Source organism: Littorina saxatilis, linkage group LG10, assembly GCF_037325665.1.
Source record: "Littorina saxatilis isolate snail1 linkage group LG10, US_GU_Lsax_2.0, whole genome shotgun sequence".
NCBI classification, from domain to species: Eukaryota; Metazoa; Mollusca; class Gastropoda; order Littorinimorpha; family Littorinidae; genus Littorina; species Littorina saxatilis.
In genome coordinates this window covers 385,913-413,508 of record NC_090254.1, presented here as the reverse complement: position 1 = coordinate 413,508, position 27,596 = coordinate 385,913, and the positions used below count along the sequence as shown (strand labels likewise).

Sequence of the window (27,596 nt, the reverse complement as noted above, 5' to 3'; positions counted from 1 at the left end):
GGGAGCTACAAAAAAAAATATTTTTAATTAACCTTTTTCTTAATAGACCTCAATTGCATTCAGACTGCAACAACCGGTTTTTGCCTCTGTGTTAATTTTTTTTTAAACGCGTAAAGAAACTGTCCTATGCTTTAAAAAAAAAATCGAATCTTGACTTTTAACTGTACATAACCATGCATCACCATCGTAATCAAAAATTAACGAGGGAAAACAAATTAAAACACCGATGAACAGTATTGTCTTTTCTAAACTTCTTGACAGACATTTCCCCAATAAATAAGGAACAAGTCACTAAACTTAGTTATTTACAGCCTACTGAATAATGTTCTTCCTTTTAAACTTTACCAGTAACCCAAAGTTTCCCTATAACCAATCTATGTTTGTCCAACATATGTTTTACCGATATAAAATTCTTAAACACAAGTTCAACATACAGTAATTGTTGTACTTATTGTGAGAACGAAATTGATTATACTGATTTTTTTTTGTGTGCCCCAAAATTATGTTCACTTGGAAATGCATTGAGGATAAAGTGATTTGTAAATATAATATGATTATTAAAAATTACCGTAAAGGAAGTTTTGTGGGCGTGTTTAAAATACATTTAGAAATATTATTGTTAACGATATAGGTACATTTAAAGTAGAAAAATTAATATAAAAAGCAGAAAAAAAGAACAAGAAAAAAAATCAATGAAGAGGGATACTCCCCGCAACAACAAAAAAAGAAAAAAGGGTTGAAGCAAGCAGCTGAGATAAAAAACAAACAAACAACAACAAAAGTTCAACATAATCATTTACTCTTCTCCTAACATTCAAGCCAACAAAGTCATTTGTCATAGACAGTCTTTCGATTCCAAAACAATGTCATGAAGTGGATTGTAGTGCAAATAAAGGAGTTACTTTTATGTATACGTGTTCTGCCCTATCTAATTACACTGACTCTTCACTCTTCACACTACACACTTCAAACACAGAATTTGGGAGGATACAGACTTATTAATTCCTCACCAAAATATAACACAATTCTTCACCTCAAAACATCAATACCAATCAACTTCTCGACCACACCGTTCACACAATCTCATCACAATCACTCCATACATGTGATTAATGATATAAAGAAACTATTTCAATAATAAATTACTGCACAAGGTAAGGTGTTGACAGACACTCACGAGTTCGTATCACGGCTCACTGCATGTCGTCATTTACACATCCTTGTGCCGCTGAATCCACGTAGACGATGAATTCCCAGAAACTCTCCTCATAGATGCCAACATGCACCTTTCACGTTTCTCCCCGAGAAACACTTTCGCCATTAGCGAAAAGAACCGTCGTCTCTACGACCGGTGACGATGGAGACTCCTCCGTCCAGCCATCTGCGCCGATGTGGTCTCTTTCGCCACCATCCTTCTGCGCTCTCCCGTGTGAGGTCCGCCTCTCGAACACTCCATGGAAACTCCTCATGGAAACTCCTAAATAATTAACCCAAGTCTTAATACAACATTCTCTTAAACCATCTCCTCTTCCTAAACAGTCATGTATCATCTCTCTCGTTCATTCTACATTCACATTCCGTCCACAGTCAATATCCAAACTATACTTAATCCATAAATCACTTAATTCACTAATGACACTACCATACATAGCATCACTGTCTTAAACATAACATAAAAGCGTAACAACATTTATGTTCAAGAATTTCCCAACAAAAACCATAATACAATCACAACAAGAATTCTCTTAAAACTTCACACTAGAATTTAGTGCACTTTGTATACACTAACATTTACATTTCAGCTTTGTATTCAAGCTTCAATAATATGCAACATAGTAAATCATTGTCTCTTGAAAGAGTGTTTGTCCCCGACAAACCTGACACACGCAAGACACCTTGCTCGGTCGAGCCTCTACAACGTTGTGACGTTATTAAACCCAGACCAGCTACATTTCTCATACTCGTAAACACAACTCATGTCGAACTAGGGTTTTCTCGTGCAACACACGAAACCCGTGATATCGCTTCAAACGTGTCCTAGCATATCCCAATTCAATCTTTAGGGAGGTTAAAATCACGACGTGTTTCACATCACAAATATCCTACTCACATCTTTGTGACAGACAATCATCACAGGTTTGAACCGACCCTAACCCTTACCCTAACCCTAACCCTAACCCTAACCCTAACCGACCCTTTCGTTTAACTATTCAAAAAAAACCACAGCAATAACGCTTATAGTACTACAGCGCGCTCAACGTTCGCCTTTTTGAACTCGCGATGAGATTTGTTTCTTCTGGTGGCAAGCTTACCGTTAACAAACGCATGCGTACTAGTTAGGATTCCCCCAATTTTCGCGACCTTGACCGAATACTCTCGAAGTCACCACTCCGGCATTCATACATAGTGAACAGTTGGAAAGTTAAACTTCGGGAGTTCCCACTTCCAAAAGAGGCCTTTACTTCCAGTGTTGCTGACTTCCTCCTCATGCATACGGGCCCTGGTCTGTTGCCACCCATGTGTTTGCTCTCAACCGCCCCCAACAAATTGTATTTTCAGGAAGTTACGCCAGGTGTCTGTGTTGTCTGGTGAAAATTGCTCGCTCTTTACGGAGGGCACCTAGGATGTTCTCAAGCGGTGAGTGTTTAAATGAAAGGGTGTTTGTACTGTGTGTAAAAGCCTGACAGTGTCTGTGATGGTTTACGGGAGGCTTACTGTGCCTTTAAGCACAAAGATTTGCAATTATTGTAAACGCGTCTGTCTAGGGTTCCAACAAAAATTATGATGGGTAGTATTATACAGTGAAAGCAAATAACTTAGGACTTACTGTAGTGTGCGAATGCTGTCGTTAACAAAATGTGAAACCAAACGGCTGTGCATTATGTGCGTCGTCTTGCGTGGAGGGAAATGCCCGTGACTTGCGTGGAGGGAAATGCCCGTGACGTGCGTGGAGGGAAATGCCCGTGACTTGCGTGGAGGGAAATGCCCGTGACGTGCGTGGAGGGAAATGCCCGTGACGTGCGTGGAGGGAAATGCCCGTGACGTGCGTGGAGGGAAATGCCTGTGACGTGCGTGGAGGGAAATGCCCGTGACGTGCGTGGAGGGAAATGCCCGTGACTTGCGTGGAGGGAAATGCCCGTGACTTGCGTGGAGGGAAATGCCCGTGACGTGCGTGGAGGGAAATGCCCGTGACGTGCGTGGAGGGAAATGCCCGTGACGTGCGTGGAGGGAAATGCCCGTGACGTGCGTGGAGGGAAATGCCCGTAACGTGCAAAGTGTGGTTGTCAGTTTCGCTTCTCAAGACCTCTGTCAACTACTGGTTGAACTCTTTGTGTTATCACGTCATGTTCTTCTCAAGATCTCTGTCAACTACTGGTTGAACTCTTTGTGTTATCACGTCATGTTCTTCTCAAGACCTCTGTCAACTACTGGTTGAACTCTTTGTGTTATCACGTCATGTTCTTCTCAAGACCTCTGTCAACTACTGGTTGAACTCTTTGTGTTATCACGTCATGTTCTTCTCAAGATCTCTGTCAACTACTGGTTGAACTCTTTGTGTTATCACGTCATGTTCTTCTCAAGACCTCTGTCAACTACTGGTTGAACTCTTTGTGTTATCACGTCATGTTCTTCTCAAGATCTCTGTCAACTACTGGTTGAACTCTTTGTGTTATCACGTCATGTTCTTCTCAAAACCTCTGTCAACTACTGGTTGAACTCTTTGTGTTATCACGTCATGTTCTTCTCAAGATCTCTGTCAACTACTGGTTGAACTCTTTGTGTTATCACATCATGTTCTTCTCAAGACCTCTGTCAACTACTGGTTGAACTATTTGTGTTATCACGTCATATTCTTCTCAAGATCTCTGTCAACTACTGGTTGAACTCTTTGTGTTATCACGTCATGTTCTTCTCAAGACCTCTGTCAACTACTGGTTGAACTCTTTGTGTTATCACGTCATGTTCTTCTCAAGACCTCTGTCAACTACTGGTTGAACTCTTTGTGTTATCACGTCATGTTCTTCTCAAGACCTCTCTCAACTACTGGTTGAACTATTTGTGTTATCACATCATGTTCTTCTCAAGATCTATGTCAACTACTGGTTGAACTCTTTGTGTTATCACGTCATGTTCTTCTCAAGATCTCTGTCAACTACTGGTTGAACTATTTGTGTTATCACGTCATGTTCTTCTCAAGATCTCTGTCAACTACTGGTTGAACTATTTGTGTTATCACGTCATGTTCTTCTCGAGATCTCTGTCAACTACTGGTTGAACTCTTTGTGTTATCACATCATGTTCTTCTCAAGATCTCTGTCAACTACTGGTTGAACTATTTGTGTTATCACATCATGTTCTTCTCAAGACCTCTGTCAACTACTGGTTGAACTATTTCGTGTGTTATCACATCATGTTCTTCTCAAGATCTCTGTCAACTACTGGTTGAACTCTTTGTGTTATCACGTCATGTTCTTCTCAAGATCTCTGTCAACTACTGGTTGAACTCTTTGTGTTATCACATCATGTTCTTCTCAAGACCTCTGTCAACTACTGGTTGAACTATTTCGTGTGTTATCACGTCATGTTCTTCTCAAGACCTCTGTCAACTACTGGTTGAACTCTTTGTGTTATCACGTCATGTTCTTCTCAAGATCTCTGTCAACTACTGGTTGAACTCTTTGTGTTATCACGTCATGTTTTTCTCAAGACCTCTGTCAACTGCTGGTTGAACTCTTTGTGTTATCACGTCATGTTCTTCTCAAAATCTCTGTCAACTACTGGTTGAACTCTTTGTGTTATCACGTCATGTTCTTCTAAAGATCTATGTCAACTACTGGTTTAACTCTTTGTGTTAGCACGTCATGTTCTTCTCAAGATCTCTGTCAACTACTGGTTGAACTCTTTGTGTTATCACGTCATGTTCTTCTCAAGATCTCTGTCAACTACTGGTTGAACTATTTGTGTTATCACGTCATGTTCTTCTAAAGATCTATGTCAACTACTGGTTTAACTCTTTGTGTTAGCACGTCATGTTCTTCTCAAGATCTCTGTCAACTACTGGTTGAACTCTTTGTGTTATCACGTCATGTTCTTCTCAAGATCTCTGTCAACTACTGGTTGAACTATTTGTGTTATCACGTCATGTTCTTCTCAAGACCTCTGTCAACTACTGGTTGAACTCTTTGTGTTATCACGTCATGTTCTTCTCAAGATCTCTGTCAACTACTGGTTGAACTCTTTGTGTTATCACGTCATGTTCTTCTCAAGATCTCTGTCAACTACTGGTTGAACTCTTTGTGTTATCACGTAATGTTCTTCTCAAGATCTCTGTCAACTACTGGTTGAACTCTTTGTGTTATCACGTCATGTTCTTCTCAAGATCTATGTCAACTACTGGTTTAACTCTTTGTGTTATCACGTCATGTTCTTCTCAAGATCTCTGTCAACTACTGGTTGAACTATTTGTGTTATCACGTCATGTTCTTCTCAAGATCTCTGTCAACTACTGGTTGAACTCTTTGTGTTATCACGTCATGTTCTTCTCAAGACCTCTGTCAACTACTGGTTGAACTATTTGTGTTATCACATCATGTTCTTCTCAAGATCTATGTCAACTACTGGTTGAACTCTTTGTGTTATCACATCATGTTCTTCTCAAGATCTCTGTCAACTACTGGTTGAACTATTTGTGTTATCACGTCATGTTCTTCTCAAGATCTCTGTCAACTACTGGTTGAACTCTTTGTGTTATCACGTCATGTTCTTCTCAAGATCTCTGTCAACTACTGGTTGAACTATTTGTGTTATCACGTCATGTTCTTCTCAAGATCTCTGTCAACTACTGGTTGAACTCTTTGTGTTATCACGTCATGTTCTTCTCAAGATCTCTGTCAACTACTGGTTGAACTCTTTGTGTTATCACGTCATGTTCTTCTCAAGACCTCTGTCAACTACTGGTTGAACTATTTCGTGTGTTATCACATCATGTTCTTCTCAAGATCTCTGTCAACTACTGGTTGAACTCTTTGTGTTATCACATCATGTTCTTCTCAAGATCTCTGTCAACTACTGGTTGAACTATTTGTGTTATCACATCATGTTCTTCTCAAGATCTATGTCAACTACTGGTTGAACTCTTTGTGTTATCACGTCATGTTCTTCTCAAGATCTCTGTCAACTACTGGTTGAACTCTTTGTGTTATCACGTCATATGTTCTTCTCAAGATCTCTGTCAACTACTGGTTGAACTCTTTGTGTTATCACGTCATGTTCTTCTCAAGACCTCTGTCAACTACTGGTTGAACTCTTTGTGTTATCACGTCATGTTCTTCTCAAAATCTCTGTCAACTACTGGTTGAACTCTTTGTGTTATCACGTCATGTTCTTCTCAAGATCTATGTCAACTACTGGTTTAACTCTTTGTGTTATCACGTCATGTTCTTCTCAAGATCTCTGTCAACTACTGGTTGAACTCTTTGTGTTATCACGTCATGTTCTTCTCAAGATCTCTGTCAACTACTGGTTGAACTATTTGTGTTATCACGTCATGTTCTTCTCAAGACCTCTGTCAACTACTGGTTGAACTATTTGTGTTATTACATCATGTTCTTCTCAAGATCTATGTCAACTACTGGTTGAACTCTTTGTGTTATCACATCATGTTCTTCTCAAGATCTCTGTCAACTACTGGTTGAACTCTTTGTGTTATCACATCATGTTCTTCTCAAGACCTCTGTCAACTACTGGTTGAACTATTTCGTGTGTTATCACATCATGTTCTTCTCAAGATCTCTGTCAACTACTGGTTGAACTCTTTGTGTTATCACGTCATGTTCTTCTCAAGATCTATGTCAACTACTGGTTGAACTCTTTGTGTTATCACATCATGTTCTTCTCAAGACCTCTGTCAACTACTGGTTGAACTCTTTGTGTTATCACGTCATGTTCTTCTCAAGACCTCTGTCAACTACTGGTTGAACTCTTTGTGTTATCACGTCATGTTCTTCTCAAGATCTCTGTCAACTACTGGTTGAACTCTTTGTGTTATCACATCATGTTCTTCTCAAGACCTCTGTCAACTACTGGTTGAACTCTTTGTGTTATCACGCCATGTTCTTCTCAAGACCTCTGTCAACTACTGGTTGAACTCTTTGTGTTATCACGTCATGTTCTTCTCAAGACCTCTGTCAACTACTGGTTGAACTATTTCGTGTGTTATCACATCATGTTCTTCTCAAGATCTATATACTGTTCAAAAAAAGAAACGCATAGCTTGTAATATTTGGTTAATTTAGTTATATGGCTACAAGGATATCCACCAAACTGCAGAAAATGTTTATCTGGTCGTCGACCTTTCGTCCATTGCCACAAGTGAGCTCTGCACGTGACGCATGCGTTATCAGTGGCTACAATGTCAAAATTGCTCATTTGGCATGACCACTCGTCATGCTTCAGTGTAATCTCGTGAAACTCGGGGAATATTGAGCTCTCACCATGTCTTCCAAAACCCATAAAAGTGGATTGTTCGCCACAAAGAAATCAGACGACAATTCAGCGACGAAAGATGGCCCGATTGAGCAGAGAAGACCGCCAAATTGCATTGGGTCGTTTACAAGCAGGCCAAAGTCAAAGTGCAATCGCCAGGCACTTCCACGTGTCCCAGAGCACCATCAGTAGACTGTGGGTCAGGTTTCAAGCCACTGGCTCCGTTGCTGACTTGCCACGAGCGGGAAGACCAAGGGCGACAACTGCTGCTCACGACCGCTTCATACGGCTCCGCCACCTCCGGAATCGTTTCCTGTCGGCCTCATCTTCTGTCCAGGCTCTCCCCGGGCCACACCGATTATCGGACCAGACCGTGCGGAACCGCCTGCATGAAGCTGGTTTGAGAGCTCGCAGACCTCACAGAGGAGCTGTCCTCACCCGCCGCCATCGCCAGAACCGAGTGCAGTGGGGCAACCAGCACCTTCGCTGGACCGTCCGGAATCACTGGAGACACGTGTGGTTCAGCGACGAGTCCTACTTCCTGCTCCAGCGACATGATGGTCGGAGGAGGGTCTACCGGAGAGTAAACGAACGTTACGCGCCCAACTGTGTGGATGAGGCACCCGTTCATGGTGGTGGAGGCGTCATGGTGTGGGGGGCGATCAATACCGCTGGAAGGAGCACCCTGGTGCACGTCCAAGGGCGCATAACTGCCCAGCGATACGTGGAGGAAATTCTGCGCCCACACGCCCTTCCTCTTCTGGCTGACCAGGATGCCATATGTGACCCTCCACCACGGAATGAGTCGCATGTCACCAATGCATGATTTTCATATTTTTACTTTTTCATAACGAGATTTTTATGCTCTATCCAGTGGTGAAAACCGTTTTAGAAAAGAGCGAAAACTGTTTGAGTTATAAGCCTGTGACTAAGGTGACCCACACACTGATACCAGACACTCCCCGGACTTATATCAAGCCTAGCGCAGAACCGCGCGAGGTGACATGCGACTCATTTCGTGGTGGAGGGTCACATATTCCAGCAGGACAACGCTCGCCCGCACACAGCACGACTCACCACCCAGTTCCTCACCGACCACCATGTCCAGGTGCTTCCCTGGCCATCCATGTCGCCAGACATGAACCCGATAGAACACCTCTGGGCAGGATGAATTGGACAGACGTGTGCGCAGGCGAGAAGAAGCGCCGGCAAATCACCGCGATCTGTTGCAGGCACTTCAGGAGGAGTGGGACACCATCCCACAGCAAGATATCCGGCATCTGATCCAGTCCATGCCCAGAAGGTGCCGGGCAGTTGTTGCTGCTCAAGGCAGTCACACCCCCTACTGACTTGACAGCCTCGGCACCCAATCGTATTGATTGACTGATTGATTTGAAGATGCAAATGAACTGTGTGTGCATTCAACTGTGTCCATACCAAATTTCAAACAAATAATCTAAATATTGGATTTTCTGTTAATTTTTTCGAAAAATAAAACAAATTTGGCAAGTAGCAACTATGCGTTTCTTTTTTTGAACAGTATATGTCAACTACTGGTTGAACTCTTTGTGTTATCACGTCATGTTCTTCTCAAGATCTATGTCAACTACTGGTTGAACTCTTTGTGTTATCACGTCATGTTCTTCTCAAGATCTATGTCAACTACTGGTTGAACTCTTTGTGTTATCACATCATGTTCTTCTCTTCTTCTTCTTCTTCTTGGCGTTCGCAGAGGTTACACAATCAGTCCAGCACTGGTGATAAATGTTGTCGTTTTCTCCAACTCCTGTCGACTGCCGTATAGTTTGGTCTGCAAGGGAGTTGGTGACGGCCACACTTCTTTTCGTTCCTCATCTAGTAAGGGACATCGCTGTAAGATGTGTTCCGCTGTTTGGTCCTCTTGACCGCAGGCACAGGTTGGTGATGGCGCCAGCTTGAACTTTCGGTTCATGTGAGCATTGAGCCTGTTGTGGCCAGTACGCAGCCTGATGAGGTTGACTTGCTGCTCTCTGGACATTGTGTGGTAGTCATCTCTGTTTGTCCTTGGCCTCATCAATGCCTTGATGATTGTCTTCTGCTCACTAAAGCTGACACTGTTTTCAGGTTGGTCTTCCACGGCTCCTTCTTTTGCCAGCTCATCTGCCCTTTCATTTCCTGGTATCCCACAGTGTGCTGGTATCCACTGGAGGACAACTCTTCTGGTTTGTCTGACCATCTGTAATGCTTTGGCCAGCTGTGGGAGTTTGTCGTTCTCTAGGGCCTGAAGGACTGAAAGGGCGTCCGAGAGGAAGACAACTTGGTAGCAAGGGTCTGCGGAGTCCTGAACAAAGGAGGCGGCCTGCATGAGAGCTTCTGCTTCTGCTTTATAGTTTGTGCAGTGTTTGCCAGTGGCAACGCTGGATGTAGCTGTATGTCCCCCAGGGAACTGGATGAGAATGCCTGCACCTCCATTGAGCACGGCGTTAGTTGCTGATCCATCGGTGTATACATGGATCCACGCCTCTTTTGGGTACTGTTCGTCGATCAGGGCTAAGGTGAGTGCCTGTCGAGCTGTATCATTCTGATCTTCTCCTGAGGTAACATGTGGAACACTGGTGCAGATCTGGATGCCTGGTTTCTCTGTTGCCTTGGGGGTTTCCTCTTCTTCTTGAGTCAGAGGTAGAGTGTTCTGTGGAAGGACTTCCCTGTACTGTCGAGAAAGTCTCTTGCTCTCGTGTACAAAACTGCTCCGTTTAAGCCGGTTCTTGGTGAGGTTGCTCAGTCTGTGCTTCATGGGGTGGTCGGGTAGGCACTTGAGCTTCTCGGCCTGTACCATAGTCTTGGCTTCTCTTCTCTGACAGAGGGGTTGGATGGTGGTAAGCTTCTCCATTTCCTTGATGGGCGTGGATTTCATTGCACCGGTGATGAGTCGAAGGGCCTGGTTTTGCACACGGTCAAGGCTCTGCAGGTTTGTCTTTGCTGAGGTTGACCACGCTGTGGAGCCGTACTCGAGGTGGGGTCTGATTGTTCCCTGGTATACTGTCTTCAGTATCTTCTCGTTCGCTCCCCAGGTGGTACCTGCCAGCTTCCTGAGTATGGCTAGCTTGCGCCGGGCCTTCGTCTCTGCCTGTGCAATGTGTGGTTTCCAGGTCTGCCGTCTATGTGTTATCACATCATGTTCTTCTCAAGATCTATGTCAACTACTGGTTGAACTCTTTGTGTTATCACGTCATGTTCTTCTCAAGATCTCTGTCAACTACTGGTTGAACTCTTTGTGTTATCACGTCATGTTCTTCTCAAGACCTCTGTCAACTACTGGTTGAACTCTTTGTGTTATCACGTCATGTTCACTCTTTGTGTTATCACGTCATGTTCACTCTTTGTGTTATCACGTCATGTTCACTCTTTGTGTTATCACGTCATGTTCACTCTTTGTGTTATCACGTCATGTTAACTCTTTGTGTTATGACGTCATGTTCACTCTTTGTGTTATCACGTCATGTTCACTCTTTGTGTTATCACGTCATGTTCACTCTTTGTGTTATCACGTCATGTTAACTCTTTGTGTTATCACGTCATGTTAACTCTTTGTGTTATCACGTCATGTTAACTCTTTGTGTTATGACGTCATGTTCACTCTGTTGATATGTGTATGACGTGTGCGAGGACTTTACTGAAAAAGGGGAAGCAGCTGACGATGCAGAAAAAGGGGAAGCAGCTGACGATGCAGAAAAAGGGGAAGCAGCTGACGATGCAGAAAAAGGGGAAGCAGCTGACGATGCAGAAAAAGGGGAAGCAGCTGACGATGCAGAAAAAGGGGAAGCAGCTGACGATGCAGAACAAGGGGAAGCAGCTGACGATGCAGAAAAAGGGGAAGCAGCTGACGATGCAGAAAAAGGGGAAGCAGCTGACGATGCAGAAAAAGAGGAAGCAGCTGACGATGCAGAAAAAGGGGAAGCAGCTGACGATGGAGAAAAAGGGGAAGCAGCTGACGATGCAGAACAAGGGGAAGCAGCTGACGATGCAGAAAAAGGGGAAGCAGCTGACGATGCAGAAAAAGGGGAAGCAGCTGACGATGCAGAAAAAGGGGAAGCAGCTGACGATGCAGAAGAGACATAAATACACGTTGTGTTGATGTTTAATGAATAACGTGTTCATGCGGCCTCGTAATGAATGACGTCACACCTCAGGTACCACTGTGGGAATTAAACATTTTATTCATTATTCATCACCACATCATTTATTCATCTGTTCATCTGTTCAATAATTCATTTGTGAATTTCTTCAGTTTGTTCAAGTTCTCATCTCATGCACTGTCTGAAGACAGACGAAGCACTCGGCAGGCAAGGAACAGAACTGCAGCAGTAACTCGCGTTGTGCTTATACGTGGTAGCCTCCCTTGGTCCGCAGTTTGACTGCGGTGTTACTTGACTCGTCTGACTGCGGTGTTACTTGACTCGTCTGACTGCGGTGTTACTTGACTCGTCTGACTGCGGTGTTACTTGACTCGTTTCCGTTTCTGCAAACATTGCTCACACTTCAGAATTTACTTCTTTCTCCTCTGGTATGACTGATTACGTGTGTGTGTGTGTGTGTGTGTGTGTGTGTGTGTGTGTGTGTGTGTGTGTGTGTGTGTGTGTGTGTGTGTGTGTGTGTGTAGTGTGGCGTCTAAGTATGATAATGGCGTCTTGGTGTGAATACTGGCGTCTTGGTGTGAATAATGGCGTCTTGGTGTGAATAATGGCGTTTTAGTGTGAATAATGGCGTCTTAGTGTAAATAATGGCGTTTTAGTGTGAATAATGGCGTCTTAGTGTGAATACTGGCGTCTTAGTGTGAATAATGGCGTTTTAGTGTGAATAATGGCGCCTTAGTGTGAATACTGGCGTCTTAGTGTGAATAATGGCGTTTTAGTGTGAATAATGGCATCTTAGTGTGAATAATGGCGTCACGTAAACAGTCAGTCACTTCTGACTTGTCACAGTGTATGGCGCACTATGTCATAGACAACGTTCCGTATTTGTTATGTCATTCGGATTGTAAAATATGTTTTGTGCCATATAAAGATCGTCCATGATTGTCCGCAATTAGGCTACGCACGCGAACACACACACACTCACTGGCACACACACACACACGTGCACACACACACGCACGCACGCACGGCACACGCATGCAGGCACACTCACTGGCACGCACGCACGCACGCACGCACGCACGCACGCACGCACACACACACACGCACACACACACACACACACACACACACACACACACACACAACATCAGTAAGACTGTGACAAGAGTCGGCTTTCATTGGGCAAGAATTCTTCGTTCACATCACGTGATCATTGTACAAAAACAGTTTTAATTGACTACACAGACAGAGCAACACAAAGTTCAAACGTAAAGTTCTAGCTACAATCTCTGCCAACAGTCAGCAACGTGACACTGAGTTGATCCTCCAGCCACAATCAATCAATCAATATGAAGCTTATATAGCGCGTATTCCGTGGGTACAGTTCTAAGCGCAACAAGTTGATGCTCCAGCCACAATCTCTACCGACAATCAGCAACAAGTTGATGCCCAGCCTAACACAAAGCAGGTCATCGACTCGCTCTAAAGCCAGGGGAAAAGTACTCACAGCGCTTTTCGTGTCATGACGTCACACGAGTGTCCTTCTTAGACTTACGTTACGTTACGTTGCGTTACGTTGCGGGCGAGTGTGTTCGTTTGTTTGTTTTCATGTGACGGTCATAAACAAAATAAACGGCGATGTGAACAAACCAACACCGTATAGAGACTAACAATACCTAGTAACAACGAAATATATGATTGACAAAGAAACAAAGATAAAACCAAATGTAAATAATGGATATATAAGAGTGGTGATGTAACTGTGCTATGGAGGCCACGGCCAAAGAAGTGACTATGCTAGTTCAGGCTCGATATTTCCCTGTGCACACGCTCGTCACAAGTTGCTCGTCGGACGTCATGACACGAAAAGCGCCTCAAGTTATCTTTCCACTACACTACACGCCAGAGGGAGTCGCTTTATCGGGCCATCACACGGAATCAATTCCACACTGGCTTCGTGCAATGGTAAGGTCCTTGCTTTGGGGTCTCACTCAAGTCTCAATTGTATGAGCCGCCGAGCTTCATGACTGATTTTGACCACAGGTATACAGTAGTCCCTTCCATTTCCGGCCCTTTCGTGGGCGTGAACCTACCCGGAGCGGCCAGCTTTCCCATGACTAATGAGTTTTCCTTCTATAATTGACTCTTAATGGCCGTTAACCTGTCTGACGCGGTCAACGGTCACTGATTTTTGCCCTAAGGTGCCCCTCTTACTCGACAGGAGCGGCCACTTAACGGCCACTTGTCACTTTCGCGGGCGAGCGCCTGTGGTGTGTGTGTGTGTGTGTGTGTGTGTGTGTGTGTGTTGTGTGCACAGACGGCACAGCACGAGCAGACGACATGAATACTTACGCATGCGCAAACTGTAAATACAGACATGCGCATACATGTACATTTACGGCAGTCACTTCCGGATCGATCACAGCTGATGTGAGTTTGAAACACTTGTTTATCTGACACTCAAATACATATATAATAATCCAAACAACACACATAGAAACATACGAAACAATAGCTTAGCCAGGACGATCGAGTTAAACACGCAAATAATTAAGATGTATAAACGAAAGCAAAACTAACAGAGACAATGAATCGGCGGCTCGTGGATGATCGCTTTCTTTTCTTCATGAAAACTTGATCGTGTTTTTTTGGGTTTTTTGGAGGAGGAGGGGGCCTGTAATGAACGGCCACCTGATATTTGCGGTCACCTTTGCAATGACTAATGGGTGACCGGATATGGCAGGTACTACTGTAGTTGTCATTGAAAGAATACAATAATAGCCTGCGTTATATCACGTGCTGTGTCATGTGACAGACAGTGATCCGTGTTGGCTTGTATCTTGTCATAGACCTGCACGTCCAGTGGGGTTGATTTTACCCGAACTGTACCACCGTGTACATGTGTGTGTGTGTCTGTGTGCGTGTGTGCGTGTGTGTGTGTGTGTGTGTGTGTGTGTATGTACGTGCGTGTGTGCGTGCGTGTGTTTGCGTGCGTGTGTACGTATGTGCATGAGAGCCTGCATGCATGCGAGCGTTCGTGTGTGTGCATGTGCCCTTGACCTTGTGCGGAAACTCTCTTTGTGAAGTGAACGAACAACTGCTTTATGTAACTTCGGTGTCAGGTGTCAGGTATAGAGGGGGAATCGAGACGAGGGTCGTGGTGTATGTGTGTGTGTGTGTGTGTGTGTGTGTGAGTGTGTGTGTGTGTGTGTCTGTGTCTGTGTGTCTGTGTGTCTGTGTGTGTAGAGCGATTCAGACTAAACTGCTGGACCGATCTTTATGACATTTGACATGAGAGTTTCTGGGAATGATTCTTTCTTTCTTTATTTGGTGTTTAACGTCGTTTTCAACCGTTCAAGGTTATATCGCGACGGGGAAGGGGGGGGGGGGGGGATGGGATAGAGCCACTTGTTAATTGTTTCTTGTTCCCAAAATCACTAATCAAAACATTGCTCCAGGGGCTTGCAACGTAGTACAATATATGACCTTACTGGGAGAATGCAAGTTTCCAGTACAAAGGACTTAACATTTCTTACATACTGCTTGACTAAAATCTTTACAAACATTGACTATATTCTATACAAGAATGATATCCCCGGACTTTTTTTTTTCCTTTTTTCGATAAATACCTTTGATGACGTCATATCCGGCTTTTTGTAAAAGTTGAGGCGGCACTGTCACACCCTCATTTTTCAATCAAATGGATTGAAATTTTGGCCAAGCAATCTTCGACGAAGGCCGGACTTTGGTATTGCATTTCAGCTTGGTGGCTTAAAAACTAATAAATGAGTTTGGCCATTAAAAATCGTAAACTTGTAATTAAAATTATTTCTTTATTAAACGATCCAAATATAATTTCATCTTATTCTTCGTCATTTTCTGATTCCAAAAACATATACATATGTTATATTTGGATTACAAACAAGCTCTGAAAATTAAAAATATGAAAATTATGATTAAAATTAATTTTCCGAAATCGATTTAAAAACAATTTAATCTTATTCCTTGTCGGTCCCTGATTTCAAAAACATATAGATATGATATGTTTGGATTAAAAACAAACTCAGTAAGCTAAAAAGAATAGACATACAGAAAAGCGTGTTATCCTGCTCAGCGCGACCACTACCGCACTATTCCCGCATGGCTTGTCGATTTCACTGCCTTTGCCACGAGTGGTAGACTGACGAAACTACGAATATGTGGTCTTGGTGAAAAAAGCAGTGCGTTTAGTTTCATTCTGTGAGTTCGACAGCTTGACTAAATGGTGTTATTTCGCCTTACGCGACTTGGTTTTTTTATGGAATGGGGATTATTTTGGAAAGAATAAAGGAACGTGAAACATTTGGGCCGAAAGATAACAATACCTAACACACACAGCACGATGTAATGCCGGTACCTAAACTCAAGAAAACTTTCCATTCTAGAGACAATTTCAAGAGGGCTTGGCGTGTGTAAATATATAATAACAAAACTTAGGCAGAAGTAAAGCAGTCTTGTAGCTAACGGCATCGCCAGCATGAGGTTTGGAGCATGTGTCAAACACAGTCTTGTAGCTATAACGGAATCGGCAGAATGAGGTTTGGATCATATGTTAAACACAGTCTTGTAGCTATAACGCCATCGGCAGCATGAGGTTTGGGGCATGTATCAAACACAGTCTTGAAGCTATAACGGCATCGGCAGCATGAGGTTTGGGGCATATGCCAAACACAGTCTTGTAGCTAACGGCATCGGCAGCATGAGGTTTGGGGCATATGTCAAACACAGTCTTGTAGCTAACGGCATCGGCAGCATGAGGTTTGGGGCATATGTTAAACACAGTCTTGTAGCTATAACGCCATCGGCAGCATGAGGTTTGGGGCATAGGTCAAACACAGTCTTGTAGCTAACGGCATCGGCAGCATGAGGTTTGGGGCATATGTCAAACACAGTCTTGTAGCGAACGGCATCGGCAGCATGAGGTTTGGGGCATATGTCAAACACAGTCTTGTAGCTAACGGCATCGGCAGCATGAGGTTTGGGGCATATGTCAAACACTGTCGTGTAGCTAACGGCATCGGTAGCAAGAGGTTTGGGGCATATGTCAAACACAGTCGTGTAGCTAACGGCATCGGCAGAATAAGTTTTGGGGCATATGTCAAACACTGTCGTGTAACTAACGGCATCGGCAGCATGAGGTTTGGGGCATATGCCAAACACAGTCTTGTAGCTCACGACATCGGCAGCATGAGGTTTGGGGCATATGTCAAACACAGTCGTGTAGCTAACGGCATCGGTAGCATGATGTTTGGTGCATATGCCAAACACAGTCTTGTAGCTATAACGGCATCGACAGAATGAGGTTTGGGGCATATGTCAAACACAGTCGTGTAGCTAACGGCATCGGCAGCATGAGGTTTGGGGCAAATGCCAAACACAGTCTTGTAGCTAACGGCAACGGCAGAATGAGGTTTGGGGCATATGTCAAACACAGTCGTGTAGCTAACCGCATCGGCAGCATGAGGTTTGCGGCATATACATATATATATGTGTCAAACCCATACTGGCTAAAGTTCATGGCAAACATGCATGTCTTTTCTAACGAGAAATGATATTGATCATCCAACTGTATAATCACCATAGCAACCAGACATGTGTGACTGGGCGGTATTTCTAGCATGACTTAGTCCCTGACGTCTGGATGTCTTGCACGCATCACTTCACGTCATACACTTATACCCGTATGTAGCAACTAGCATTCAACTCTCAACATAGAAAACAACTACCAAATTATTATATTAAAAATGAAATACATGAAAGTAATTGAAAATAAATTCCATAAAATAGGATACATAAATTAAAATTAAACTAAACTAAAATGAATGTGATTTGATTGAATTAAAGAAACGAAGAGTTTAACAAAATCAGTGAAGTTATTTCCTATAGTCACAACTACCCTTTGACTAAGACCTGCCATGCTGTTGTGTTATGTGCCATACTTAATTAAGTACACACTTGGCTTTAAACATCGTCTGACCTTGTTCTCACTAACAGTACCACAGGTATCGGTACTAAAACGACAATTTTTTTAACAGGTATTTTATTGTATAACAATTTAAAATCAACTGAAAATATATTATATAATATCATTGGTTTCCTGTGCATCTGAATCACACTCGCACCTTCAAAACAACACACACACACACACACACACACACACACACACACACACACACACACACACACACACACACACACACACACGCACACACACAAGCCCACACTATCTCGTCGTGTGTTTTCAATGCTGCTGTAACACCAAGTTATCCAGTCGGTTGCTGCGTATCTCGTCAAGGTAAGGAAGACATATATTATATTAACACGCGTACATAAATATTACACACTATTCTGTATCCACGCCAGTGTCTTCACGTGACGTCACAATACCACCCTGATGCGTGTGAACGTGCTTCTGTCAAACCAGCGTTCACTGTACGGTGAGTGTGTGTATTACAATGTATCCACTGGGTCAGATCAACTCTAGGACACACACGTCATCACATCAAGCCAGCGTTCACTGTGTGTGTACTACAATGTATCCACTGGGTCAGATCAACTCTAGGACTCAGACGTCATCACATCAAGCCAGCGTTCACTGTGTGTGTACTACAATGTATCCACTGGGTCCAGTCAATTCCAGGACACACACGTCATCACATCAAGCCAGCGTTCACTGTGTGTGTACTACAATGTATCCACTGGGTCAGATCAACTCTAGGACACACACGTCATCACATCAAGCCAGCGTTCACTGTGTGTGTACTACAATGTATCCACTGGGTCAGATCAACTCTAGGACTCAGACGTCATCACATCAAGCCAGCGTTCACTGTGTGTGTACTACAATGTATCCACTGGGTCAGATCAACTCTAGGACTCAGACGTCATCACATCAAGCCAGCGTTCACTGTGTGTGTACTACAATGTATCCACTGGGTCCAGTCAATTCCAGGACTCAGACGTATAGATTAGCTGAACAAGTCAGTACCAGTTTTCATTGTGTATATATATAATTTTATAGAAGGATATATAGATAGATATTCAAGGAGTGTGTTCGCTACACGACTAAGACTGTATTCACACCGAATCTAATGCATAATTATACTTGGGCATATTGACACCATTGTACATTATATGTGGATGTATTGACACCACCGTGTGTTTCTTGTGTGAATGCTTCTCTTGACACCATTGTACATTATATGTGGATGTATTGACACCACCGTGTGTTTCTTGTGTGAATGCTTCTCTTGACACCATTGTACATTATATGTGGATGTATTGACACCACCGTGTGTTTCTTGAGTGAATGCTTCTCTTGACACCATTGTACATTATATGTGGATGTATTGACACCACTGTATATCCCCCGGCTGTGTATACATGTGTTGACATCCTAGACGAGTTATTGCCGGTGATAGAGTGTGTGTGTACTTCGGAACAACCCGCGTCTTCACTCCCTTCAGTTCATATTCCGGATAGACAAGTTCCTAGCACTTGTCATTGTTTGTGAAAGTGTTAAATCGCTGTGTATCCCGGAAGTGTGTTCACAACGTGGTTAACACTGTATAGACAGTTGTGTACGATGCATATATCATTATGTGTGTCATCAATGAACACCGCCTTGTTTTCATTGGGTCGATGCGTGTGTTGATACAACTGTATACAATCCCTGTGGCAGTCTTCAGACGAGAGTGGATAGCTTCTCCCCCTCGTCGTCCTCGATGAGGTCCGTGGCGAACTGTTGACCTTGACCCAGCACCTGTCGCAGTCTCTGCGCCTCGGCTTGCCCTGACAACTGCGTGACGTCACCTGGCCCAGACACATTGCTGACGTCACGCTCACTACAGTACATGTTGTCGCTGTCCCTGCTGGGGGTGGGGGTGGGGGAGGGGGAGGGTGCGGCGTGGAGGTGGGGGGAGAACCCTACACAGTCCGACGAAACCACGATGTTGTGGTCGCCGCGCATCGGGCCTTGCGCAGGTAGCCTGGATGTGACGCCTGACGTGGGCGACTGCGGTTGGTTGGACCCTGGTCGACCCCCATTGGACGAGCCAGAGCTGGCGCGCACACGTGACCTGACATCAGCAAAGTTGTGGAGAGATTGGGGGGATGAGAAGTTGTGGAAGCTGTGTCGGTGAGGGGGTTGTCTCCCCTGAACGAAGCCCGAGCTGTGCTGATTGTGCTGGCCCTGGAACAGGCGGTAGATGTCTGACGATGACGCGAACTGGTGACGCTTCCCTGACGACAGCAGCATCTCCGACGTGGCCCGAAGCTGCTCGTGAATCCTCGGCAGGTCCCCTAGGTTGAGCGAAGACCGGTCGGCGACCACGCCCTGAGCGGGGGGGAAAGTCTGAGAGAAGTCTGACAGGTGATACAGACTGCCCACGTCACACGAGTTGCGATCCCCCTGCCCCGCCCTCCGCCCCCCGGAGCTGTGAGAGCTGTAGCCGCTGCCCGGGGCGAGGTTTCGTCGTGTGACAAGGTCAGGCTGACCCGCGCTGGGCTGGGGGCGGGGCGTGTAGCGCTCATGGTCATGGTCAAGGTCACGGTCCAGGTCGGTGTCGGCGCTGTGTCTGCGGGGTGGGGGGCGGTGGAGGGAGAGGTCTGGCATGGAGCACATCACCCCCCCGTGACGCAAGCCGTACCCCCCACCCCGCGGTGACGTAGGCGTCGTCCTGCCCGAGTAGCGACCTTGACCTTGCTGGGTGTAGGCGGGGGGAGGGTGGGGGCTGGGCTGGTCTGACTCTGCCACGCCCTCGTCCTCAAAAACCTCGCCACACTCCCCTGGGGGAGGGAGGTCGGGGTGGGAGCGGGGGAAGGTGGGGGAGAAGGTGTTGACGTAGTCGTTGGTTTCGCTGGGCGAGGCCTTGAGGTAGTAGCTGTAGTCTATCTCGAACTGACCACGTCCGTTCAGCTTGACGCCCCCGCCCCCCGCCTTGAAGCGAACCCCCTCCGTCCCCTCGCCCCGCCCCCCGGCACTGTCTGATCCCTCGCCTCGTGGCCTGTGGCTGACAGCTGTTTGTCGCCCTGAGTTCCCGCCACGTGCACAGTCCCCGTGGCTCCCCCTGGCGGGCAGATAGGCCGCGCCCTCTGGCTCCACCCTGACCGGCACGGCTCTGTGCAGACTGGACGTGGCGTAGTCTCGGTCAGCCCCCCTGTCTCGCTCACTGATCGCTGAGCGCGAGGTGGGTGTCGGACGGGATGAATCCGTGTTGCTGCCTTGTCTGTCTGCTCTGTCGTGTCGCTTGCTGATCACTGAATACACTCCTTCACTGCTCAGCCCTGACCCCGACCCTGAGCATGTCCTTGGGTCAAGGTGAGTGTGACCGTGACCTTGCTGAGTGACGGCGTCCTCCTCCTCTATCGTGGTCAGCGCTCTCAGACGCTCCTCCAGCGACATGGTCTGGGACGTCATCTCCACGGGAGGTAGGTCGCGGCGTTTGACCAGCATGCCTCGCTTGGCCAGCACAAGCCGCCCACTGCCCGCCACCGGCTGAGCTCTCGTAGACCCAGGCTGACCTTGACCCGCTCTGAGGTGCGAGCCGTTAGCACTGGACGTGGAGCTTTCGGTGGTGAGTGAGGACAGGCTGCTGGACAGGGGGGAGGAGAGGGAGGTGGTGACTGACCCGTACCCCTCGTCACCCCCACCCCCACCACCCTCACCCCGGTACACGTCCTGGTACGTCACGTGATCCGCAGTGTCAGTCACGTGACCCACGTGACGTGAGGGGTCCGCCATCTTGCGCACCATGCGTGACGGGACGTAGTCGTTGGGGATGACGTCACGAGGATGAGTGTTGTCATGGTGACCGAGCCTCCCCTCCTCCCCCTGGCCGCTGTACACATTGGCGGCGTAGAGTTTGTCGTTGTGTGGTTGTTGTTGTTGGTGGTGTTGGTGTTGGTGTGTGTGTTGTTGGTGTTGTTGTTGTTGCAGTCGTTGCTGTCGCTCGTACTCTAGCAGCGTGTTCCTGACGTAGTCCTGTTTCCGCTGCCTCTCCGCCTCGTCCTCAGGGGACGTCACTCGTGCCCCTACCTTCCCGCCACCACTTACCGCCCTTGGCTTCACGGCGGAGTCAGCGCGGAGGGCGGGGGGAGGGGGAGGGGGAGGGCGGGACCATGACGGCTGGTCAGCACAGATGCCGGAGTCCGGAGTAGTCTTGGAGGGCGGGGAGTGCGAGTCCACTGTGATGCCGGAGTCGCTGTCTGAACTCCACGTCTCTCCCTCGCCCTGACCTCGTGTCACGTGACTGAGGGTCAGAGGTTGCAGCCCCAGTGATTTGTGCATCGTTACACTGCCTGGGTCAAGCTGGCTGCATTGTGTCTTCTTCTCATTCACCACTGTCACGTGCTGCACTGACGATGACCTTAGACATGCACACGTTTCCACGGGGTCAAATGGCTTCACTCGGTGGATTCATGTTGTCCAAACGAATGTATCTGTGGACCGGGCGTGTTGTTGATGTGTACACAATGTTATCCAATAAAACCCGCATCAGTTGGAATAGTTGAACTTGTGTCCGTTGTGTCAAATCACGAGTGGCTTCAAGACACTTTCACTGTGGAATACTGCAGGCCTGGCTTCAAGACACTTTCACTGTGGAATACTGCAGGCCTGGCTTCAAGACACTTTCACTGTGGAATACTGCAGGCCATCCGTTGTGTCAAATCACGAGTGGCTTCAAGACACTTTCACTGTGGACTGCAGGCCTGGCTTCAAGACACTTTCACTGTGGAATACTGCAGGCCTGGCTTCAAGACACTGTCACTGTGGACTGCAGGCCTGGCTTCAAGACACTTTCACTGTGGACTGCAGGCCTGGCTTCAAGACACTTTCACTGTGGACTGCAGGCCTGGCTTCAAGACACTTTCACTGTGGACTGCAGGCCTGGCTTCAAGACACTTTCACTGTGGACTGCAGGCCTGGCTTCAAGACACTGTCACTGTGGAATACTGCAGGCCTGGCTTCAAGACACTGTCACTGTGGACTGCAGGCCATCCGTGTCACACTGGAGCCACTCAAAGGTGATTCGTTTTCCGTGATTCGAAATTCCACAACAGTCGGTGTCGCACTTTTAAGAACAGTTCCTTTGGTGAACAGCACTTGATAAACTGGGGCCGATAATCTCCAACCAGCCACTTAATAAACTGTCCGATAGTCTCCAACCAGCCACTTGATAAACTGTCCGATAATCTCCAACCAGCCACTTGATAAACTGTCCGATAATCTCCAACCAGCCACTTGATAAACTGTCCGATAATCTCCAACAACCTACTTGACACAGCAGTCTTATTAAATTTTGTGTTCCAGTGAACCAAACACAGTAGTGGCCCCTTGAAGCGCGTAAAGTGAGTCAAACCTGGCTTTATCTTGTCCGACAGGCAAATATGGCCATCAACCCCTAACCTGTTCTCGCCGTCCACAAAGGTTATTCGTGGCCACACGTACTGACAGCCAAACAGCCAGAACTAGAGCGTGGCTTTGAAGGTCTAACTGGTCACACAAAAGGAGGGGGGTTTGACTAAAAGCTGGCTTTGAAGGTCTGACTGGCCACACAAAAGGAGGGGGGTAAGGCTGGCTTTGTTGGCCGAGGAAGAGAGTTTGTAACACAGTGCGAAGATGAGACTCTCTCTTTCTCTCTCTTTCTCCACTCTCTCTCTCTGTTGCTTGTGGACACGGGCGTGTTATTCGGAGCAAGTCGTCACCAGATAGATCAAAGTTCACAAACCTGTCGTGTGGATTCTAAAAACACTCGGGAGAGCGTAGTACACTTGTAGTACACTTGTACTTACACTTTTCAGGACATCAGCGTTCAGTGTGTCAATGTTATGTCTAGTGATTTATTTCCTTCAGAAGATGAGAAACTTGTAGCTGTTGTTGGAAGAAGAAGAGTCCTGCAGATTGATGTTCTGGCACTGGACTGAGTGTCTTGTGCTGCTACAGGGAAAAGGTTAGAGCCGCACACTGTCACTTCATGACCTTGAACGGAGTGTCTCGGAATACCAAACTATCTCTCCGAACATTGCAGCAGAAACTGCATGGAACGAGCCAGGACTTGGAGAATGCCTCCCAGCAATCAGAATGTGGGGGAGGGGGGGGAGGGAGGCACTGTGACCAACGACTGTGTCCTTGTGACGGTCAGCCTGTCTCCACTGTCGGGTCAATATCTCACTGACACCAACACTGACCCTCCGGACACACCACGCAGTGTGCAGCGCGACACTTGCTCTGGTCACCTCTCAACGACTGACCGACAACTCACAACTCTGGGCACGCTGGTCAAGTAACGACTAGTTGTCCAGTGGCACTTTCCACTTAATTACGCTGCAGTCACGGTCAGTCTTCTTCTCGCTCGCTAATCACGGCCAGCAGGACCAGTCTCTTCACACTCTACTTACTTCTTCACACTTCATTCAATTAAGTCACACCTTTCCCCAAGGGGCACGTAACTTGGGCCCAGTTCAGACACTCATTCACGCGCTAGATCTGCCAGCCCCTGAGTCACAATTCGCCGCTCACTTCCAGCACACAATTATCACACTAGCTATAGTATAAGGCAAGGCAGTGGGCAGCCTCGTAGGGTCACGGACAGTCAGGGTTTGAAAGGGAAGTTATTACTGATGAAGAATACGTGAACGTCTTTCACGCCGACATAACACTGCGAAGACACTGCTCTGCTTGGTGCTTGGCCCAGAACAAGATTCAGAGATTGCAACGTTAGTCTACCAGAACAAGATTCAGAGATTCCAACGTTAGTCTACCAGAACAAGATTCAGAGATTCCAACGTTAGTCTACCAGAACAAGATTTAGAGATTCCAACGTTAGTCTACCAGAACAAGATTCAGAGATTCCAACTTTAGTCTACCAGAACAAGATTCAGAGATTCCAACGTTAGTCTACCACAATCTTTAGTCAACTCTCACCACCGTTCTGCTCAGTTGTAAGTCGGTCAATCACTTCTTGCTTATTTGTAAACTAGTCCATCACTTTTCTGCTCATTTCCGAGTCCAAATAATCAGTCGTTTTGTGTGGACGTGGGTGTCAATACTTGAATTTTTCAGCGACTGTGGTGACAGTGACCACGATGTCGGTCAATCAGCAATCTCTGTCCTCCCTGCTGGTAAGGCTCTGGTCCTGCCCCAGGTTGGCTGATGGGCCGCTGTCACTTATCCTACCACACTGGTCACAGACACACCGAGTGAAGTTTAACGCCCGCACAGAGCGAGAGAAGGGGCGTCGTGTTATTAGCACTTCTAACAGCACCTCCTTCACACGTCCTCGTGAAAGTGTGTGTGAAAGTCTCGGCCAAGCAGACTCTCATCATGTTCTGGGTTTCTCTACACACGACGCGGCTAGCCGGCATACAGCGGTCAGTCTCCCTTCCTCTCCCCCTCACTCCCCCGTCTTCCCTGTCCCCTGCTTTCATCCGCCGGCCAAACAACTGTTGGTGTCTCTGCAAACAACACTCATCCTCTCTCCGACCCAGCTAAGGAGAGAAAGAGCCGTCTTGATGAATGTTCTCCGCTCAGTCCCCCCCCCCCCCCCCGCACTTCCTGCCTCCCCTCCCTCCCTCCCTGGCTTCCTGTACAGGTAGAGGCGGTCTGGCAGCGTGCGGCGTTACCTGGCGGCAGGTAAAAGTGTGACGGCACAGGTGTTGTGCTAGTTGAGTCTGCAGCGTCAAGGGAGCTGCTGGCTTTCCCTATCGATGAATCATCGGGCTTAGGGTTGGGAACCCCTGCTTCCCTTTTTTACCTCTACACTTTTTTCTTCGCTCGTTTCTTAGTCTTTCCCTACTTCCCTCTTTACGTGTACACTTGTTCAGAGCGCAGATAAGTGTGTAGCATAGTTTGACTACGGCACGGGTAACTGTCTGACACCCACACACAGGTCAGAGTTTGACTACCACGGGCAACTGTCTGACACCCACACACAGGTCAGAGTTTGACTACCACGGGCAACTGTCTGACACCCACACACAGGTCAGAGTTTGACTACCACGGGCAACTGTCTGACACCGACCCCAGCCAGACACTGTGGTGATGGTAACAGAGCTCATGGCTCTGTGACGGTATTTCCATAGTTTTTGTCATCAAGGGTTGTTGTTGTTGTTGTTGTTGTTGTTGTTGTTGTTGTTGTTGTTGTTGTTGTTGTTGTTGTTGAGGGCTGGCGGTGTAGTGAGGGGTGCAGAAGATGCCCGGTGTAACGATGCGGACACTCACACTATCCCTTCAGAGAGAACCGCCCCGCTGCTCAGTGTCTGGTACCGCACGCCGCCATGTCTGAAACACACACGTAGTCATGTTATTGTTAGGCACGGTCATATGTTGAACATTTTTCAAGTGGCTCTAAATCTCGTGTTAGTCACGGTCATATCGTGTTCTTCGAGTGCCGGAGTGGTTCTAAATCTTCCCTTGTCTAAAGTCATAAACCTGCACCGTGTGACCTCCCTCCGTGTGACCTCCCTCAGCCCCCTCTCTCTTCTGCATGAGTAAATCACCTTGACTCTTGACTGAATAAAACACACACACACAGACACACACTCACACTCCGTACACACACACACACACACACACACACACGCGCCAGAGATCAAACAGAGGGACCGGGAAACAGAGCGCAATACTGAACAGAGAGAGGTATGTGTACCTGGGGGCCGGGCGGGGGGGGGGGGGGGGGGTAGGGGGGGACGGTTGCGGATGAAAGGGTGGAGGGTGGAGGGGGGATGTGCTTTTCAAGGCCACGGCATTCCAGGGGACGTAGGGGGGAAGGAATCGCAGCGAGAACAAACTACCCCTCTCTCTCTCTCTCTCTCTCTCTCTCTCTCTCTCTCTCTCTCTCTCTCTCTCTCTCTCTCTCTCTCTCTCTCTCTCTCTCTCTCTCTCTCTCTCTCTCTCTCTCTCTCTCTCTCTCTCTCTCTCTCTCTCTCTCCAGTCTCTCCACACACACACTGCCAGTTTCAACTCATTAGCTTATGACAATCTGATTAACACAGACATAAACCGTGGCAAAACAGTCATCATGTCTGCCGTCATAGGCTGGGGAGAAAGCTGAAGTAAAATCTAAAGATGAATTATAACCGTGTTAAGGTTAAAATGCATCAATATCGATGGAATGTACTTGATCGTGAGAGAGAGAGAGAGAGAGAGAGAGAGAGAGAGAGAGAGAGAGAGAGAGAGAGAGACACACACACACAAGACAAGACAAAATCTTTATTATCGAGGGTAATAGATAAGCAAGAATATTGCTTTTTTACATCCAGCCCTCGCCCTAAAATAGGGTCAACAAGAACAGAAAACAATATAATCAAAGAACTATCACATCAAACTTAATACATTATAACTGTATATACAGATACAAATTTAAAAATAAATTGTCATGCTGCATTTTAAGTACAATTTCCAATGATAAAAAGTGTCAATTTTTAACATAACTTAATTTAGATCTGCATATTATTATAATTTTGTTTAACATGCACATACATTTTAAATGAATTGATGAACCATTCAGCACATGTTTAATTTTTTTTTGAAGCTGTCTGTGTTTGTTTTATGCTTAAGAAAAATAGGCTGTGAGTTCCATAGGACCGCACCTGAATAAAGAAGGCTTTAGTCTGTTATAGTTCAAAATAAAATTATCACGTAATGTCTCCGGTGCATGTCCTGACATCACTTTATGCATTATAACACCTTTATTACACCCCCGGTATAGGGGTGTGTATAGGATTCGGTCGATGTGTTTGTTTGTTTGTTTGTGTGTTTGTGTTCGCATATAGATCTCAAGAATGAACGGACCGATCGTCACCAAACTTGGTGAACAGGTTCTATACATTCCTGAGACGGTCCTTACAAAAATTGGGACCAGTCAAACACACGGTTAGGGAGTTATTGGTGGATTAAGATTCTACAAGGACTTATAGAGGGACATATTAATGGTCAAAGGGAAATAACCTTCTCAG

General features: G+C 46.3%; 2 protein-coding genes across 2 annotated transcripts; one reads left to right on the top strand and one right to left on the bottom strand.

The window, feature by feature from the left end:
* Positions 1 to 10,559: 10,559 nt before the first annotated feature.
* On the top strand, positions 10,560 to 11,583 carry LOC138979092 (tol-Pal system protein TolA-like). The gene is made up of 2 exons (XM_070351903.1): positions 10,560 to 10,613; positions 11,131 to 11,583. The coding sequence occupies exons 1-2, from the start codon at positions 10,560 to 10,562 to the stop codon at positions 11,581 to 11,583; spliced, it is 507 nt and encodes a 168-aa protein (XP_070208004.1).
* Positions 11,584 to 12,754: 1,171 nt separating this feature from the next.
* LOC138977918 (uncharacterized) lies at positions 12,755 to 25,173 on the bottom strand. Its single transcript, XM_070350522.1, has one exon. The coding sequence runs from the start codon at positions 21,925 to 21,927 to the stop codon at positions 19,324 to 19,326; it is 2,604 nt and encodes an 867-aa protein (XP_070206623.1). The 5' UTR covers positions 21,928 to 25,173; the 3' UTR covers positions 12,755 to 19,323.
* Positions 25,174 to 27,596: the final 2,423 nt, after the last annotated feature.